At 39.4% G+C, this 20690-nt stretch overlaps 2 protein-coding genes across 2 annotated transcripts in view; one reads left to right on the top strand and one right to left on the bottom strand.

Annotated features, from left to right (window-relative positions):
* Map3k15 (mitogen-activated protein kinase kinase kinase 15) overlaps positions 1-578 on the top strand; it is a 79134-nt gene extending 78556 nt beyond the window's left edge. The window contains exon 29 of the mRNA XM_063243058.1: positions 61-578. Coding sequence (XP_063099128.1) covers positions 61-166 — 106 coding nt within the window. The 3' untranslated portion in view covers positions 167-578. The remainder of the gene's footprint in view (positions 1-60) is intronic.
* On the bottom strand, positions 6-14955 carry Pdha1 (pyruvate dehydrogenase E1 subunit alpha 1). Its single transcript, XM_003466393.5, has 11 exons — positions 14754-14955; positions 9743-9802; positions 9039-9212; positions 8137-8263; positions 7366-7457; positions 6623-6715; positions 5664-5819; positions 5338-5409; positions 2913-2980; positions 1597-1705; positions 6-1129 (listed from the first exon to the last, which is right to left on the bottom strand). The coding sequence occupies exons 1-11, from the start codon at positions 14808-14810 to the stop codon at positions 965-967; spliced, it is 1173 nt and encodes a 390-aa protein (XP_003466441.1). The 5' UTR covers positions 14811-14955; the 3' UTR covers positions 6-964.
* Positions 14956-20690: the final 5735 nt, after the last annotated feature.

Raw genomic sequence — 20690 nt, 5'->3', positions numbered from 1 at the left:
AGGTATTTGGGATTTTTGGTTTGAAATTTATTTTTCTTACAAATGTTATTTGTTTCACAGGGGTGGTGTGCTCTGTAGGATCTGGCATGCGATTGTCAAGCACCGAAAACAGGAGGACCAGGAGCCCGCAGAGGATGCGGATACACCCGAGGACAATATTAACTGACATGTGTGTGGTTAAAGTTTGTTTCCATACACAACAAATTCTGCTGAGTTTAATTCAATTAAGAACTTAATGTTTTAAAGATTTTGCTTACTGAAATGTTTTAGTCTGTTTATAAACATTTTAAAGATTTATAGAAGTATGTTTAATATGAATAGTGTATCTTAGATATCCCAGCATATATGAATTTTACTTTCATGAAAAGTTACCACATCCTACATTACTTGAAAAGTGTTTAAAATGAGGCTGGGTATCTGTTTTAGAGTGTGCCTTATTTACTAATATAGTACTTAAATGTGAAAAAGAAAATGGATATGTTTAGTTTATTATCTAATGGGAATGTAACAAGATAATTTTATGTTTATGTTGAATGTATAATTGGAGAAAACAAAGTAGTTTGGCCTTTGAAATCTTTTAATAAAAATTGTTGGAGAATGCTGTTGTAATCAGTGTGAACCGTCTTCTGCCACCACTACCTGAGGACACAGCAATGATTCCTCAAGGCCAGTGATTTCTACCCAAAGAGATGACAGGGTTGGAATAGGCATACAAAGAATTGTTGTTCTTCTGTTTAGACAAAAGAAAATATCTGGGAGAGTATTCTTTTACCACCTGTTTTATATATTCACACAAAGCACTTAAGCACTAATGTACAACCTGCATGCGATTACTCTCTCAATATAATTTACATGCTGAAGTTTCTAAGACTTACACCATATTTTTAGTATATTTCTCAAGGTTAAAAACAGAGTTCCTTACAGTTGCTGATGAATAGCCCATTCCATTACATGTGGTCTCTTGTTAACTGACTGACTTGAATTTGATCCACTGGTTAGCACCACGCACTTCAAAGGGTGGGTCACTACTGTAGATGTGATGGCCTAGTTCTTCCAGAGGTGGCTCGGGATCAGCTGTGGCAAACTGGGCAGCATCCTCAATTTCTTTCCTCACTTCAACATCAATTTCCTAAACATTAAATTATAGCACAAGAGATTTCTGAATCAACAGCAATTTAAGTGCCAACCAGAGTTCTACTCAGAACCTGTTGGTATAAATGTAACTCTTCTAGTCTAAAAGTGCAACAGTAGGTAATTTTGAAGAGCTTAAATGACAAAATTACACAGGTAGCTAACCTAGGGACTAGCTATGAATTAAAAATCCAAACTATTTTTTAAGAAGAAAAAAAAAAACTGCAATTAAGAGTAGGTTAAACGCTTTTTTGCCAATATAATTAATGTCCTGTGACAACATGTACTTTCCCATTAGGCAGTTCAGTGCCCATCAAGTCTTAACAGCCCTGAGAAATCTCACATCACTTTCTTGGTTTAGACAAACTTACCTACGACTCTGGCAAATTTTTGGGTGGAGAGTGATTGCTAAGAAAGGAAAGCCAACCTTTAAAGCCAGACTTAAACCACAAAGAGTGACTTTACCTTTAATTCTTCAACACTGGCAAGATTGCTGTTCACCATCCTATCCTTGAGAAGCATAATCGGGTCACTCTTACTTCTTACTTCCTGAATTTCTTCTCGTGTACGGTAACTATGAGGGAAACAGTGATAAGAACTGCGTGTTGAGGTGACAGCTTAGTGAAATATAGCAGTATATTCTGGAAAGCAAAGGGCATATCAGTACCAGTGTTGCTGTGGGAAGAGCACAAGCAAACTTTCAGAACACAAGGCCGCAGCTAATAGCTTGTGAAAGTTGGTTGTATATTTTATAGAAAATTGTACATTGTAACTCAGGGCTTCTCTTGCATTTTTGACAACACAGGCCGAGTGTTGGTTTGCTACCTTCATCTGGAAGTAGTGTATGAAGGAAGTGTCTTATGTCCCACCTCTAGGCTTCTGTATTTTACATGGATAGGGGCAGCAGAGATAATTACTAGACTTTGAGGCATCAGAATGCCAAGCAAGCAGAAAGTGTATGTGCCTTCCCTTTTCCCCTAAATACTCTCAAGCATGGCTGAAAAAAACTTGATTATCAGGATGTCCAATTCCAGATTATATAAAACTGTGTATCTTTTTTCTACATTATATTTACAATAACACAAAATGGCCAGGGATTTAGCACAGCAGCATAAGTGCCTGCCTGGCAAGCGCGTAGTCGTGAGTTCGATCCCCGGTGCCCCCAAAAAAACCTACTAAAAGCAAGGGTTCTATTTTCAAAAACTGCTCTCCACATTTTCCCTTAGAAATTTATTCTACAAAGGCTTGTTTAAACTGACTTTTCAATTGCAGAATTACATGCTACAGCCACTAAGTGAAAAAGGGAAACACACACCTTTGCACATAACCCACCTATTTTGATTAACACATACCTACTTACTGAACACTCTATGAGCCAGTGGACCTTGCTTGCTACCAGCCAGAACATTTCTAAATCCAAATCTTCTTTGGGAAGAGTCTGTTATGTGTGAGACTCAGATAATGCCTTCATAAACTACATACCCTCAAAATGATACTTTCCTGTAAGACCTATTTTATGTAACAATTTCCCTCTGTAATTTAGTTAAAAGCTTTTTAAAAATTCTCCGTTAGCGCACATAGAGACCTTCACAATTCTTTCTATATTGCAATCAATTTATTAGAAGCACTGCTTTCAGAGTAAGTAACTGGTGGCAACAAAACTTAATGAATGAAATGAACTTATTTCAAAAGCAAATGCTGAAATGTTTTGCTTTTTCATGTTAGAAACACCCTTCAAAGCCCGCCTACTTTGGAATCCACAAATACCCTAATGACTGTACCTGACTCCAGGATCACTCATACTATGTCCATGGTAACGGTAAGTTTGCAGCTCCATCAGGATAGGTCCCTAAAACAGGACCCATAAGTGGACAGTAAGATGATAGAACAATATGCCAACAGCCCCCCCCACCTTGAAAGGAAGACCCTTGCAGCATCCAGTACATTCTGATCAGATCATGCATATAAATCAGCTGAGTTGTCAGGAATTTTGTAACACCTAGTTTATTACCCACTTCAGCTGCTGTGTGTGTAGGGATGGTACTGGGGATGGAACACATTCTATGAAAGTGCTCTACTGCAGAGCTACATCCTCAGCCCCTTTTGTTTTGAGAAATGATCTTACTAAGTATGCCAGGCTGGCCAAGAACTTTCAGTTCTCTTGTCTCAGTCTCCTGAACAGCTAGGATTATAGCTCATCCATCTCATTTTTAACAGGAAGTTAGTAAAGCAATCTGCCAAGTTTGTTTTCAATCAAAAAAAAAAAAAAAAAACAGCATGTTTACAGAGCCCACCGATAGTGGTTAGGTAGATTTCCATTTCTAAGTAAATTTGGCCCTTTTCATGCAGTGTTTTATAGGGGATGGCAGCCAATCCCACTTCATCAGGACCTTGCTGGTATGCTAAAAAAGGATCTCTGATACCTCAAGTCTAACAACTCTGCTGTGAGTGTAGAGAGCCCAGCTGAGCAGCACCAAGTGGCTTGCTTATGCCACATTAGCCTACTTACACAGGGTACTGTTCCCTAAAGGAAGGGGATGGATAAAGGAGTTCTGGGTAGTTTGGTGTAGTAACGGGTATGGGAGGTACATCTGGTTAGCCCAAGTGCTTGGGGTTTCTAATCTCAGCTCTAAGATCTGTTAGCCATGTACTTCAACTGCTGTGCCTTAGTTTCCTAATCAGAAAAATGGGCACAGCAGACCAGATTAAGAATTGCAAAGGTTAAAAAACATCTAAAAAGCACACTCCCCAACATGTATCAATCCTTCAACTGTCACTCTCTCGGTATAACTGTCTGGAATCATAGTGGGATGGGCTAGGGTGATAAGGGTTCCAGATCCTCCCCTTTTTTCCAAGAGCAGGATTTAAATCATCACATCCTATAAAGTGTTTCTGTTAAAGGTTAAGCCCTTTTCAAAAACAGAGAAATGGGAACAATATCCAATACCCAGGGTCTGGCCCTTTTAGTCTTTTTTTTTTTTTTTGGTAGTGCATGCATTTTACAATCATCTTTGGGAATTGGTACATACATATAATATACCTTCTTTTAATCTTCTTTCCTCCCTGTCTCCCCTTTCTTCTTGTTCTTTGCCCCTTTTCAGTCTTGTTAATATTATTAGTTCATTTTTATGGCATATAATATCCACGTTTATTGAAGCTGTCTTATATACCTTGTATCTGGCACATCTTCACTCTATTTCCTCATCCCTTCCCCACTCAGCACTCCCCCTTGGTCCCCTGCACCTCTTCCACCTGTGACAGATTCATCCCTTTGTCTTGTTCTATCCTTCCTTTGTCTTACAGTTCTGATACAGACTGCTCAACCCACTGCAGCCAACCTTAGTCCTGCTCTAGTTTATCTTCCTGTCTCATGTAACACCACATTTCCCCCCTGGCTTCCTTTCCCTCTTCCTGACATTTTCATCATTGCTAATCACATCCAATTTGCATTACTGCCCTACGGTACACACATGTCACATCACTGTCACTGTTAGGTAAACCACAGGGCCATGATTTCTGAGCTGTGGAACACTGATTTAGGAAGAACTGCTATGAAATTTCTACCAATGCTGAAGCCACTCTTGAGGTCAATCTCATTGTTTCCCTTTCCCTTACTTATATATACTAAAACTAAAAGGTAAAGATTTTTAAGGAATGATGCAGCAAGACCAAGATTACACCCTTTAACCATGCTGTTTCTTTTTTCCCTTTTTTCCAGTACCAGGGATCGAACTCACGACTGCCTGCTTGCAAGGCAGGTACTTATGCCGCTGAGCTAAATCCCCAGCCCCATGCTTTGTATAAAATAAGTTTCTATTGAATGCAAAGTTCCTAGCTGGATATTGCAGGCTCCCCAATCTGGCCACTTGAGGGCTTATGATTGAGGGGGAGCATATAACGAACCCTACCAAAAGGCAAAATATACTGTCCATAATGAAAAGAGGCAAAAAGCTTAAGAATCATTAAAAGAGCCTCAAGTGAAGGAAATGTGGAGTGTTTCTTAGGTGCACTACTAAGACCATGCTACCCATATTTACTCATTCGACTGACCGGACTCTGCTTCTATCTTATTTATATACCTTGATCAGCAGCAACCCCTGAATAACTGCAAAAGGCACATGGGAAGTCTTCTTTTATTAAAACACATAAATGTCATTGAAAATTTTTAGCCCAGTAGCCTACAAGAAAGTCTCTGGAGAGTCTTACCTTCCCAGATCTACAATAGGCAGCTGCAAACCTTGTTGCTTCTCGCACACACAGGATATCCATTCCATCTACCTGTTAAGAAAGACGAAAGGAGCAGATCATAAACTGTCCAAACCCATTTCACATTTTTGGGGGGCAGTGTCGGGGTGAACACAAGGCTTCACGCACATGACAAGTGCTCCACCACTAAGCTACACCCCCAGCTTTCCCATTTTGCATTGATGCAACCCATTCATGTGTAAGAAAGAGAAACACTTTGATCAAAGTGTGCACAAGGGCATCTAGCTAAGATGGTGGGGGTTCTGAGTCGAAACAAGTGTTCTTACCCTCAGCCCTGGAATAAAATCGCCTCTCTTATAGTAATCAGTGCTGGCTGCGGCTCGCTCAACAGACGTTCCCATTCCATAGCGGTTATTCTCACAGATGAAAATACAGGGTAATTTCCACAATGCTGCCATATTGTAAGCTTCAAATATCTGACCCTGGAAGTATGGACACAGAGTTAAAGTAGTTTCATTTTGCTTATTTTTCTGGGCCTCATCCTCATCATCCCTGAGAGCTGTTCTGCCTAAAGTTGCTGCAACTGCCTGAAGGCTAAAAAGCCCCATCTTCTAAAACCAAGTTCCTAGTGGCAAGGGAATAAACACGTGTTGGGGGCAGTGGGAAGAAAAAGGCATCACACTCTTGCAACTAATGGAAGTGACAAACTCCACAATTTGTTTCTTTTGGGACCTAGTAGGACAGAGTACACTGGAAAAAAGATCAGTACGCGAAAATGTGTTTTATGATTATAATCTATCAGATCTACTGGATAATCAGAGTGTTCCAGCATCTGAGAATGGTCATCTAGAACAGGGACTCAGAGTACATGGTCTCGTGAGTGCATAAACTGAATGAAGGAAGGAAGTGTCGGGCTCAGACACCAATATAGGAAAATTTGACATTTCTCTGGCATCCAAGAGAATAAGCCTGTATATTACAATACTGGTTTGCAATGGGTTAGACATTTAAAATGAAAAAAAAAAAAACAGTCCTTAACTACAGAACACTTGTGAAGCACCAGTATGGAGCAAAAAAGAGTTCCCTTCATAGGAATGCTCCCAATAAGACTCTGATGAAACATGCCACGAGGTAAATCTCCAACACGGCTTTAAAACTAAGTAACATCTTGCCACACAAAATGCTATTTCAACTAATAAGGAACACTGTTGTTTCTTCACAAACTTAACTATGAACTTTCAAGCTTTAGAAATTATCACTGCAAAGTGAAGAGATACATACTTACCTGATTGGCAGCACCATCACCATATAATGTCAAACAGACTTCATCTTTTCCATTGTACTTGCAGGCCAGAGCAATTCCAGCTCCCAGGGGCACCTAACATTAAGGATGATGGAGAAAGGAACCACAGAAATCCATCAGCATAGCAACTGAATTTTAACTCCTGACAGAATCTGAGACAGAAATTATACTGTTGCCACAAACTCTTCATACCCTAACCTTATCTTTGCTCATTTACCCCAATATTTTCAATCAATCAGTAAATTAATATGAATAAATACTATGTTTTGACCAGCTGACCATGACATTTCTGTACCCAAAGATTCAACTACAAATCCTCCAGTCAAAAAAGAAAATCTACATTTAAAACATGTTTAATAGGATCTTAAAATATTAGAAATAATCCCATGCTGTTAATTTGCCTGAGATTCTGCCCTCCCCTGGGCCCCTGTGATAGCACTGCCTACCAGCACATAGACAGAGGGAAAAACTTATGTGATGAAGCAATTAACATACTGAAATTATAAAAAGGTGAAAATATAGTTCCACTGCTAGTGGTTTTGCTTACTTATAAAATTTAAATACCTGAAAAATAAATTTTAAATCACGACCCAAATCTACTTATTAATTGCTCATATGGTAGGGTAAGAAGCAATAGGTCTTTAAAAGCAAACCAAGTCCTGAAAGCACTGAAATCTGAGCCCGAATCAAATCTATGGAAGCATGTGATCCTCATACTCAGCTACCTGAGCTCCAACAATGCCATTGCCACCGTAGAAGTTCTTGGCATACATGTGCATAGATCCTCCTTTCCCTTTAGCACAACCTCCTCTTCGTCCTAGAAATGGCAACACATCACATGGGTATGGAAAACAAAATACACAAAACAAACAAAATCACACCCCATATCCTTGCTCTTGAGGCCAGTTCAATTATTTAAGCATCCGTCCCTCCATAAAAACCTAGCTTCTGCCTTTTCTCCCTGTCCTACAATAAAGAAAGTCAGATTAACCCCATGCCCTTGACTAGTCCATCTGCTCCTGCTCTCTCATCACTCAGTTGCCTTCAGATGTTTAGTGTGGTATGCTAGAGGGTTTTTTTAGCCAGTTACACATACCTTCTGACTTCTCCTATACTAGTACCCTAAATAGTTTGAGTCAAGGAAGACAAGAAATACTAAAAAATTACTAGAACCTACACTGTATACTTTGAGTATTTCAGCTCAATCTAATTTATGACTGTTGGTTTTCTGTTGGCATGCTGGAGCGACATCAAGCCACATTCTTGCTGTACTGTATAGCACTAATCTTTTTACAATTTTTGGCTAAGGGACCAGATGACTTCACAGTAAATTTACTTGAAAGCATAACAGAAGTACCCAAGCACTAACCCAGAGGGTTGTTTTTAATATTAAACTCAAAAAGCTGATTTTAACATTCAGAACAGTCAGCATCTTATTGGGAGATATTTGAAAGTGCAATCAACTCACTCTCCCTTTTCGTAAATCTACAGCAAACCTGTTAGCTCTGCTAGAATCTCCCGGACAGAAAGGCCCCGAGTGAAGGTAAAGCCATGAGCCCGGTAGGCTGTGATCAGATGGTCTGTAGGGTTTATGCCGGCCTCAAGTCCCACGCAGCAGGCTTCCTGCATTAAAAGGGGAAGAAACCGTGAGGTAACACATTACATGTTTCTGGATAAAAAGGTTTCTATTAAATTAAATGCTATGAAACATTCCTAGACCCACCTATGTAACTCAGTGAAACACTGTCTTAAAATAAAACGGCTGAGGATGAACTTTAGTGGTAAAGTGTCCCTGGGTTTGATGCCAGTACCACCACCAAAAGAGGAGGAAAAATCCCGAGTCAGATGTCAACGTTAAAATACTGAGCGAATGTCACATGAAAATTGAGTATTCTGTCTCTTTGTGGAAAAGCAATAGGAAGCCTTAGCCCATTACTTTTCATGTAATATAAACTGGCTAGCACCAAGTCATGGCCTCCTCCTGGATAGGATGCACCCACTCCAGGTCACTCTTGGTTGCTGTCACCATTCTCCATGTTTTACATTCCTGCCTGGCTTTCTTTGCTCATTCCTTATACCTAGCTGGGCTTTGTACACATTTGAATTTGTAATCCTTGGCCTACCCACACAAAGTGACAAACCAACAAAATAACCCTTTCTCCAAAGAGGGCACAGACTACTACAATGCCAGCATGTTTTAAAATAACAGAATTTTATACAAGAGCAGATATAGGATGTTATGTGGGAATGATGCTTTAGCCTAACTTTCTTTTTGAGTTTTGGTATTCTAGCTTTCATTATAAAATACCAGCTTCAAATCTGAAAAGGAGCATAAAAACCAATGAACAGAAACTATCTTTAAATACCTAAATAATGCAATTACAAAGCTACCACTTACCTGACCATCACACAAGTGACAGAAACCACGAATAATTTTCTGCTTATACAGTTGGTCTGCCTTTAACTCCATTCGGCGCACAGTCTGCATCATCCTGTAGTACTTGAGTCCATCCTCCCTGGTGAGCACGGTGGTGACAGGTGGGCCCTCTTCCAGCCGGTGAAGATCACATTTCTGAAATGAAGCCAAGGTGGTCATCCTCCAGTTACTGCATGGCAAACACTGCTGACTCACACTATGACCCAACTCCCTAACAAATGATACTCAAGTTGACAAACAGCAAAAGCGCACACCAGCAATGTCATGTTGCTGCTGATTCTTTAAATCTATAAACATCACTGTCCAATGGGATGGGTTGAAGTGACCTAAGAGCTCATTTTCACTGAAAACCCCTAGAAGTCAACCGAGTTATAAACTGAAAGATGAAATTTCAAAGAGACATCAAAGAATCATCTTATTCAAATGTTTCACTGAATCACACCATGAACTTTAAAGTTTCCATTATTTTTAAGCACACCCCCTAAAAAAACACCAGCAAACTACTAAAAATAAATACTTATTTTTGCTAAACTTCTTTAAGTTTTTGATTCTGGCACATTTGGAAGAAAATAACAAAATAAGTATGAATATTACTATTTCACTCTAATTGTAAAACTGTACCAAGCATACCTATGGAAATACAACACAAAACAAATAATTCTTACCTTAATTTCAAACGTAGCATCATTTGCAAAATTACGGGATGCCACTAGTACTCTGCTTGACTAAAAAGAAAAAAATATACAAATAAGTGTTTTTTTTTACCATCAGTTATTTTAGAAAGTCATTGTCACTAATTTGTTAGAAAGACACAGCTGTGAAACTAGTAAGCCTCAAAAGGTTCAGACTTCTGTTCACTATCTTTGCCTTCTAAAATGCATCCATGCTTTCACAAATGAAACATTATCATACCCCTATCATACCCCTATGGGAAGCCAAAAAGAATGATGTCAAAAGCCAAACCTGTACATTTCATCATTTTATTTCAAAGAAATTATAGTGAGATTATAATGAAATCAATGGCCAAGTTGAAGAGACTAGATACTCTCTGGGCTTTGTTTATGCTCTTCTTAGTCATAATATGATACTGTTCATTTCAGCAATCTAGGAGTTCATTTCCAAAGTTATACTTCAAATAAAGCTTTCAGTTAATATCTATTCCAAGCAAACTTCATGTTTCTAGGAGACAGATTTGTAAAGAAAAATACTTTAAACTATTCAAAATAAGAGACAAATATATTAGTGAGAAACATTCAAGATGGAAGCGAAGATACTTAGCACACTGACTTAAAAATAATGGACTTGTGACAGCAGCTTTACAATATGAATGGCCCAAAGCTTAGGCAGGCTCCTCCTAAAGGTTCAGAAGGGAAAATTATTGTCTAACAGTATTCCCTTCTTGGGTAGCTATCACTATTGGAAGTAATTTTTTTTACACTCTTACAACTGAACAGACCTGGTCACAATAAAAGTATTGTAAGTGATGGCTAAGATTCAGGTTAAACCACAAAGAGTTAAAATTAGCTTTGCTGAACTATTGTTGCCACTTTCTGCCATATTTTCACACACTGACATGTAAGCTTGCATATCTTTTCATGGAGATGTGAAGCATACTCATCAAATCCCATAAAAAGCATGTTTCATCTACACTCATAAAATGGTTTGTTACCATCTAACTTCTAGTATTAGACTTGATCATGGTGAAGAGTCATGATCAACTTAAGTGTACTGCTGAGTATACAAGCCAGTAAGCAGAAAGCTAGTATCTATTTATGTCTTCACCTCATCAGTGGGGAAAATGTTCCAAGACTCGCAATAAATGCCTAAAATCACCAGCAATGTTGAACCTAATATACAAGCACTGCAAGACTGAGATGGCTGATGTGATAACCAGGAGGATACCTCAGTGACTACTAACAGGAAGGTAGCATATACACAGTAGAGACCTGGATGAAGGGATGATTCACTCTGTAAACTGGAACTTAAGATTTAGCACTCTATTCAGAATGGCACAAAAGTTCATAAATTGCTTACTTCTGGAACTTTCCATTTTGTATTTTCAAGCTATAGTGACCACAGGCAACTGAAACCAAGGAAAGCAGAACCTCAGATAAGGGAGGATGACTGTGCCATTATCTGATAAAGCTAACAAAAAAGACAATGATACTGTAGAAGGGAGCACCTCTAAATACTAAATACCGCCTTTAAATTAGAGGTTAGGACCTACTAAAATATCTCAGAATGAAGAGAATTTAGGAAGAAGTAAAGCCATGAGAGAAGCAGCAAACAAGTGGTTATGTTTGGCAATTATAAAGCTGATTTTTTGGCAGTTAAAATTATTTTGCAGAGCTACAAAATATCTGTTGTATTGTGCAATAAATTTCCAGGTACAACTACAGAAACTACAAGTTTTTGAAATGGTATATAGAGACCAAACAAGCTAGGCAACAGTAAGAGAAAAGGTAAATTCTTAATCATAATGTCAAACAGTGAAGAATAACAGGTAGTGTTGTATAAGCAGGAAGGGCAAAAGTTAAGACTTCCAGAAAATGTATTTTCTCACCAAGATTCAACAGTATGAACCTCAAAAATAAACATAATCACTGAAATAGTGGGTAAAAGAAAAAAAATTAAACTAACAGTCCTATCAGAAGTGTGTTTATCATTTTAACTGAGACTGCTAAAAACATAACTTTATCATTCATTTTCTTTGGAGAGTCATTAACTCTCTTTTAAATACGAACCCTCCACCCACCCCAGGGCCTCAGGCATGCTAAGCTCATGCTCTACTACTGTGCTATGCCCCCAGCCCATAAATTGGATTCCTCTTTGACAGAGATCATGAACAATTTATTCAATAAAATAAAACATTAACTTGCTAAATACGTAAGAATCATTTGTTTTTTTAAATTTTTATTTAAAAGGAAAAAGAGAAAAAACAAAACAAAACAAAGCGGTGTAAGGGTACAAGTAATACAGAACTACAAAAAAAAAACAGTAAGAAATCACCAATTAATAGATTACACATTATCATCTTAGAGACAATTGCTCAAGTCACAGGATCAAAGCATACAAAGTGGACATTCAAACAGTGAGACTGCAAACAGTTGTGTTCACTGATCCAACCAAAAACTTTAATATGGTCATCTATTTAACACCCCTAAACACACTTGCAGTTGTATAAGGATCATTTGAATAAAGGAGGAAAAAGACTCTTTAAATTCCAGATTCTACCAGTGTAAATTAAAACCTTAACTACTACTCAAGTAGCTAAAGAATAATGGTAGAAAAGATATCACAAAAGGAATTTTAACAGAAATACAAACAGTAAGATAAATAAGTTTCAAATGCAATTCAGTCTCTTTTTATAACATCAAAAACTATCAACCTCATTAAAAATGAAATCACAATCTCATAATCATTTCAGTTTCATTTCACACACTCTAATGAGATGATGTTAGTTCAAGCTTAACACAGATCTCCAAACTCAATCCCTCCAAAACAAGAGAATAAAAATACAAAGGGAAAAAACCATTCAGAGTCCTGGAAGGGAAGATAAGAATAATTTTAGCTTATACTACACAGTGAAAAGGAAACTGGGCACTTTCTAAGGTGATTTCATCTCTGAAATTCAATTTTCTACCTGCTGTAAAGAGTGGAAAAAGAACCCTACAAATTTAGGAAATGAGAAATCTTGACTTTCAGAAAAAATAAGCATGGATCAAGAGTTGTTGACAGCGGGTAAGGATGTAGCTAAATGGTAGAGTAGCTGCCAGCATGGCCTGTGATCCCAGATTTGATTCCCAATGCCCCCCCCACCAAGAGTCTAGCAATAAAAATTTTAAATGTGTTCTTTCCAACAACAGTTATTCCCAAACGGGATGATGACATCTGTAAAAAATTTTGTTCCTTTCCATTACTGAAGTTTCCTTTCCACTGCTGAAGCCTCAACAAACCTTTTGTTTTTAATTCTACTGTATTCCTTGTCCATCTCAAAGCTATAAGCAAACTCTACTTTTAGCTAACTTATTTCTGCTCATAATTGAAAAACCGTATAATGCTGAAAACATGCCTTTATTACCCGTGTTCCACTAGAAAAGGTTGATGTGCGGTTAAAATGGACACAAGTATATGAAGTATCTAGTGTAGTGCCTGAAATATATAAACTGCTCAGTAAACCAACCCAGTGGCACACTGATAATCCCAGCTACTCAGGACACTGATGCAGAAGATCACAAGTGCAAGGCTAGCCCAAGTAATCGAGGGAAACCATGCCTTAAAATAAAATAAAATAAACAAAAAGGGCTGGGGATGTATGTAGTTCAGTGGTCAAGTATCCCTGGGTTTGAACCTGAGTACCACAAAATAACTTCCTCACTAATGTTGAATATATCATGCATATATGCATAAATAAATGAATAGAAGCATGTTTCTAGTTAGAATTCAAACGGTGCAACAGTATCTAGTTAGCCAAATTGTGTTTTGTCGTTAACCAATGAGATTTCTATAGTGGTATACTTCCTACAAACGTCGACGATCTCTGCCCCACACTAAGTGGAGCTGGAATAAGTCCTGGGAAATATTAATAGAACCAGAATTAAAAGTCGAAGCCTGGCGGCAGTTTTGAAAAGAAACACTATCTTGCTGTGCCTAGAAGTCAAAAATGCTACAAGTTTAGGTATTACACACGTCGAAAAGCAAGGGCCGCGAATGGCCTTAACCTCTAATTCTCATCCTTCACTGTTTTCTACAGCCGCTTTTACCCCAAGCTTCAGTGTGTTTAAAAGGGGAGTTTCCTCTGGGTTCTGCCTGATTCTCTCTGCCTAGTTCTGCTCTAGAACTGCCTGCCAAGAAAAGCTTAGATGTTGAGAGAGGGAGGGAAGTTTTTTAAGAGCCTGACCTCGTCTGAAGTCTTCTTACGAGTCCAGCACAGATGTTCAACAAGTGTATCAAACTGGGAATTCCATAAAATACTAAAAACAGTAATGCTGTTCAAAACAAATGGCAACCAAGATTCCAGATGCGGTTCAGAAAAGTTTATAGCTGTCACTCACTGAATGCTGACGCTAATCCTAGAAGGCAGGCACTTAAGTCCCGCACTCTTATTTTCTCCACTTCCGAGGTGAGAGGACTGGGCACGAGGTCATTTTTAGAAAGGCGGATGCCTAAGGTCACAAGGCTAGCAAATGGTCAGGTCGGTGTTTGCATTGGGCAACTAACTCCTCCGGATTCCGAGCTCTTTATTACTACGAACTACACAGCCCGTCGATCAAGAATAATGAAAGTAGTAATATTTGAAAAGAATGGATTCAACTGGAGACCGGAAGACGCTCAACTGCACGGCCTCCTAAATCCTCTAAACCCAAGGGCAATTACAGGGCCCTCGTGCTTGCTCGGAATGCGGAGCTGGGGCGGCGGAACAAGGGAAGCTAACTCTGCACAGAGCTGGTAGGCATCGCAGTCCTCCCTAGCCAGCACCAAAATCCGGACGTGGTCTGTGCTGCTCCCTGTCGCGCTTCCCTGTTGGGAGTGAGTTTGCGCCTTGCCCAGGGAAAACAAAGGTCGCGGCTCCTCTCGCTTGTCCCACCCCGGCGCTGCAGCCCAGCCCGCCTTCCTCCCCCTCCGCCTCCCCGTCGCTCGCACCCCACCCGGGCCTGATTGCCCCGGCCGCCTCACCGGCTTCTGGGCAGCGCGGGACAACACGCGGGAGACGGCGGCAAGCATCTTCCTCATGGAGCGCAGGTAGTGGCTGGGGCGTTGACACCAAAGGACTCAAGAACAGCTTGACCGACCCGGAGTCTCCTTCAGGCGCCCCAAGCTGATGCCACGCCTTAAACGCAGCGCGACCTGACGGAGTCGGAAAAACGTCAAGCGCCACGGAGATCAGCGGACCAATCAAACTTGCGCTTGGGGTTTTCCCTGCCCACTTGGGGGGAATGCTTGCAGGGGCCCCTAATTGACTATAAATGCTAGAAAGGGCGGGGCTGCGCGCGCCTGAGGCGGTCACGCGCTGGCTGGTGAGGAGGCGGGAACTTGAGATGCTTGCCTGGGAAGGTGGAGCTCGGGAGGCTGGGGCCTCCTGGAACTCTGTGGCGTGGGCTTGCTAAGGAGAGCTCCAGGCTAGCTGCAAGACCCCTAGTCCCACCGCTGGCGCAACTTTATAGCCGTGACTCAGTACGCAAAACGGTGAAGATGAGCAACATGGTTGGGACCAAAAGAAACACGTCTGGTTTCTATACATGCTTGTGCCACTAAACTTGCCTTTAAAAGATCATGGAACAGTTGTAAAATGCTGCCCTGTCTACTTAAGTGAAGTGCAAAAATTCTGCAACTAATTGTTGAGAGTTGCTCATATAGGAACAAGTGCTTATTCTTTGAGTTTTTGTTAGCTTTTGCTTCCTTTGGTTGTAGACATCACGTGAGAGATGAGTTGTTCTGTGCTTTGCAATACTTGGGAAAAACTGAATACTGTGTTACATCGTTTGTGTGGCATCGTGCCCCAAACGCTATAAAGATTTAAGACACCATAATCAGGGTGGCCGAGGAGGTTGTCAGACAGTAACAAATTAACGTCCAATTACCATTAGGTTAGCACAACAGAAATTGATTTTTCACTCTGGTTGTGTATCCAGGATAGATTGGCCGGGGACTCTCCATGGTGTCACTCAGGAACCCAGGCTAGAAGATGTGCCAATATTTTGATATGTGACCTTAATTGCCAATGCAACAGAGGAGGAGAGACTACAAAAAATGTCTGACAATGGCTGTCATATGCTTTGGCTGAGTTGTTCCCTTTTCCCTAGTACGTAAAAATGGTATCTTGGTAAAACTACTCAGTCTTCCAGGGAACCATGCCCTCTTCAACAAGACCCATCTCTTAGTCTTAGGGGACCCTTCTTTTGGGGATTTTATCTCAGCCCAAGAGGCAGTGTCTGCTTCTGAGATCTTCCACTCCTATTTACTTCAGGGTTCTCTATCTCTTCTTTCTCCTCTCTTCTCCAATGCTGTATTATTTGAAAGATAAACTAAATGCTGCTAGGAGTGGATTATAATCCATAGATTAAAACAAATAGTCCGAAATCCTTTACAAATACATAATAGAATAAATAAATGGGAAAGAAGGAACTTTTCCTAATAGTAGAATTTTACTTAACATACAGGGAATGCTGGACATGAAAAATTACCCATTGTAGAACCCTGTGTGGTGGTACAGGTCTGTAATCCCAGAACAGGAGGGTGAGTCAGACCTGAGTTCAAGGCCAGCTTGTGCTTCATAGCAAGTTTCAGGCTAGCCTGAACTACATAGCAGGACCCTGTTTTAAAAAAGAAAGCTCCCGTTTGGCAAGACCAGTCATTGTTTTGGATTTTTAAAAAAAATAGTATATGTTTGCAATACATAATAGATGTATTCGTCCAAGGGAATTGGTACACCTACATATGGAACTTAATCCTTTTCACTTCCCCTTCTCTGCCTTCTCTCTCATCAAATCCCCTTCCCTATCTCAGCAAAGTCTAGCTCCAGTTTTCCTATTTATCTTTTATTTTGGCTCTTTAAATTATACTTAAAATTTCACATGTAAGAGAAACCATGTGATATTTTACCTTAGTAGTCAGAAATAAGTCTAACCAATAGTAAGATTTATTTCACTTAGCATTATGGTTTCAAAGCGCACCCATTTTCTTACAAATGATTCAGATTTATCCTTTCCACAGCCACTGTTGCCGGCAAGGATTATCGATAGAGGCTAAAATTAGTGGGTTAAATATTATGACAAACAAGATATTTGAATAATCTCCAAATATCTTCCTACAAGATTACAAAATTTAACATAGAAACTTTGTAGTAAAGAAACAAGTGAATACATTTTATAATGGCCAGGCTATTTTCTTTGCCATCTTGTTTTGTAGAAGTTTCATAGCCAGAGGTAGAATTAACCTTGAAAGTGAGGTACACTGCAGGATGTTGTACAGGCGGCGGTGATGTAATTCTGGTCATTACCTGTGGGCTACAGTGATGTTATATGTGCTACAACATTCACCAAGGACTCTTAACATCTGAAGGGAAGACCAGGAAGAAGAAGAAAAAATTCTACAGGGCAGGGACCCAAGGAAGAGAAAAATCTTAAGAAAGGGAGACTTTTCTTGGGTGGAATTGGAGACAAGGGGCTCTGCCTTCTTCATCCTCTGTCCATCACCCTCAGCACTCACCAAGTCAGGATGAGGTTTGCTGGGTGACACAAGGGCACTTAGATTTGAGATCTTGAAATCTGCCTTTTTAAAATTTCCTATGCAAATTACCCTAAAGTATCCAATCAAGATGACTTTAAGGGGCTGGGGATTTAGCTCAGCGGCATAAGCGCCTGCCTTGCAAGCAGGCAGTCGTGAGTTCAATCCCCGGTACCAATAAAAAGGAAAAAGACAAAAAAAAAAAAAAATGAAAAAAAAAATGAATTTAAAGCAAATCATACTCCTTAACGTACCTTTAGTTTTCTTGCAGGGACCAGCCCCAGGATGAATAATCACATACATCTCATAAGAGTCAGCAAATATTTGTGCTAGGCAAATAGGATCTTTTTTTAAAACTTTGGAAACATAAATATTTTGCATAACTATAATATATAGTAAAATAAAAAGGGAAATGAAATGCAACAAGCCAATTTAATCATGTATCACGTTAACATAACTCCTCTGAATGAACTCAAGTGAGATGCAATCTCGGTGTTGTTTTAATTTGCATTTCCCGAACAACTGTTGATGTTGAACATTTTTCATACATATATTTGCCATTTGTGTTCTTCATTTGAAAAGTGTGTGTCCATCTCAGATGTCCATTTTTGCATTGAGTCCTTGAATTTTTGAGGCCTGATTTTTTAAAAATTCTTTATATATTCTAGATAAAAGTCCTTTGTCTGAGGGACAGTTGGCTAAGATATTTTCCAAATTCATGGGTTTTCTTTTCACTGTGCTGGAGATTTTTTGACATGCAAAACCTTTTTAATAAGATAAGATTCTAGTTGTTGATTCTGGAAAGTATTTTCCATGCAGTTTTATTTTTGTTCATGAACTTTCTGCCTACCCCTATGTCTTTAAGATTTCTACCTTCTTTGTCTTCCAGCAGATTTACTGTTTCTGTTTTAATATTTAGATCTTTGATTCATTTTGACTTTAGTTTAGCGCATGGTGATAGGCATGGGTCTAGTTTTAGTTTTTGGCATATGGAGAGCCAGTTTTTCCAGCACCACTTATTAAGAGGTTATCTTTCTTCCATGAAACATGTTTGGCTCCTTTGTCAAAGATGTGGTAGCTGAGTGTGTTTGTAGTTGTGGTTGTATCTTCTAATCTATTCCATTGATCTCCAGGTCTGTTTGTATTCCAGGACCATGGTGATTTTATCACAGTAGTTTTGTAATATAATTTCAAGTTGGGAATTGTGTTGCCTCCTGCCTTGCTTTTGTTGCTCAGAATTGCCTTTGTTATTCTAGGTCTCTTCTGGTTCCAGATGAATTTTAGGACTGATTTTTCTAGATCTGTGAGATATGGAAATGGTATTTTTATTGGAATTGCATTAAATATGTATAACAGTTTTGGGAGAATGGCCATTTTCACAATGGTCTTCCTATCCATGAACAGGGAATGTTTTTCCATTTTCTGAAATTATCTTTGATTTCCTTTTTCAGAGTAATTTTCAATGTATAGATCTTTTACTTCCTTTGGTACATTGATTCCTAAGTATTTCATTTTTTCGGATGCTATAGTGAAGGGTGTGGTTTCCTTGATTTCTCTCTCAGTGAATTTGTTGTTTGTGTACAAGAATGCTATTGATTTTTGAGTACTGACTTTGTATCCAGTTACATTACTGAATTTGGTGATTATATCTAGAAGTCTTTCAATGGAGTTTTGAAAGTCTTCCTATGTAGAGTATCATATCATCTGCAAATAATGATAATTTATCTTCTTCCTTGCCTATCCTTATTCCTTTTTTTTTTCTTGTCTAATTGCTCTTAAATTCATAAGAAGGCTCTGGTTTTCTGAACACAGGCTCACACCAGTGACTACAGTGAGCTTCTGAACCTTTGACCTGAAAGAGTTTTGGCCCAGACAGGACACTATAGCCAGTAAAGCCTCAGGCAGAACCAAGGAGCTCCATCTTCCCCACCCCTAGGAATTTACCTCTGGTGCCAAATGAGTGCCAATGGGCTACCTGTGTATCACTAATGCCCCTTAGCTTCCACTCCAAACCTAGGCTACTTATATGCCCCCACTCCACGTGTCCGCCAGAGAGAAAGCGAGACTCCAGTGGTTGGAGGTTTTTTGTTTTCTCTCTCCACATTCTCAGAATAAAGGCCTCTTTTGTCTTATACTTCTCATCTTTTGGATGCAATATAATCTTATCATGACCTACTGGGGCCTCCAGTGTGCTGATGGCCATTTAGGCTCCATCTACCATTGATTCTACTAATAGCTCTTGGGACTCTTCCTATTTTTGTGAGTTTTGTTTTCTTTTTTTGAGACAGTGCCTTGATATGTAGTTCAGGCTGGCCTTGAACTCACGACATAGCTCAAGCTGGCCTGTCACTTGCAGTGATCCTTGTTATAGCCTAGCTCTAACCATTGCACCTCATTTCTGTTCTGTATGTGCCCCACTGCCCCCACTTTCCCTTCCTCTCTTTCTAGGTTAAGTTTCAATTTTCTGAGAAAGCTGTAAAAGCCTTAGGTATCAGTTTCCTGTAACCCCCTCCCCTACCCCTCATCCAGCTATCTGTAATAAAATGTGCTGTTCTTTAAGAAACGCTTAACTTCAAGGAAATTGCAGGAAGTTCTGTAAGGCCCAGATGCTATCAACTGTGTCAGGGATTACAACATTCCTGTGGTTTTTAGCTATAAAAGCTTAATCCCTCAGCTGTGAGGTGCGCAGTCTCCAAATTGGCTCCTGGAGACTGTGACACCAGGCCTGGCCTAAAATAAAGCCTTTGCTCCCCAAATTTTAATTTCTTGCTTCCTTGGGTTTTATTCCAGGATCCGAGCTATCACAATCATCCTGCCTCAGCCTCCTGAGTGTTGGGATTACAGGTGTGTACCAGCATGTCTGACTCGAAACTCTTCCAGTTTTGATCTTGTAGTCCTACTTTATAAAACCCTCGTATGATTTTATATATATATATATATGTGTGTGTATATATATATATCTCTTTATATTGATTTTGTTTCTTTAGTGAGCCTCAACTAATGCATATATTGAAGGGCTTTCTCTTCTTTTTTTATTGAAGTTCTGGTATAGAATCCAGTGCCTCACACATGCTGAGCAAGCATTACAACCAACCACAAGCTCAGATCCCACATACTTGCTTTTATGGTAGAGGTGATATGATGTCTGGGAGTTGCTTTAAAACAACCCAGGAATGGGTGTGGCATCATTGGGGATGATTCTTAGGACTCACATGAAAGCAACAACATGGACCATGATTTTGTCATTTGTCACAACTGAGTGATGCCCAAGTAGGAGTTCATTGTACTCTTGCCTGTTGTAAATATTAAAATTTTTCATTAAAAAAGATCAATGCAGATGCTAGATTACCAGTGATTAAATAGTGAATTATTATCTGTAATTGATTT

This window comes from Cavia porcellus, unplaced genomic scaffold (assembly GCF_034190915.1).
Source record: "Cavia porcellus strain 051 isolate PalLab524CR breed Dunkin Hartley unplaced genomic scaffold, mCavPor4.1 scaffold_33, whole genome shotgun sequence".
NCBI classification, from domain to species: domain Eukaryota; kingdom Metazoa; phylum Chordata; class Mammalia; order Rodentia; family Caviidae; genus Cavia; species Cavia porcellus.
Note: the sequence above shows the minus strand (reverse complement) of the source record. Positions and strands in the feature narration are given on the sequence as shown.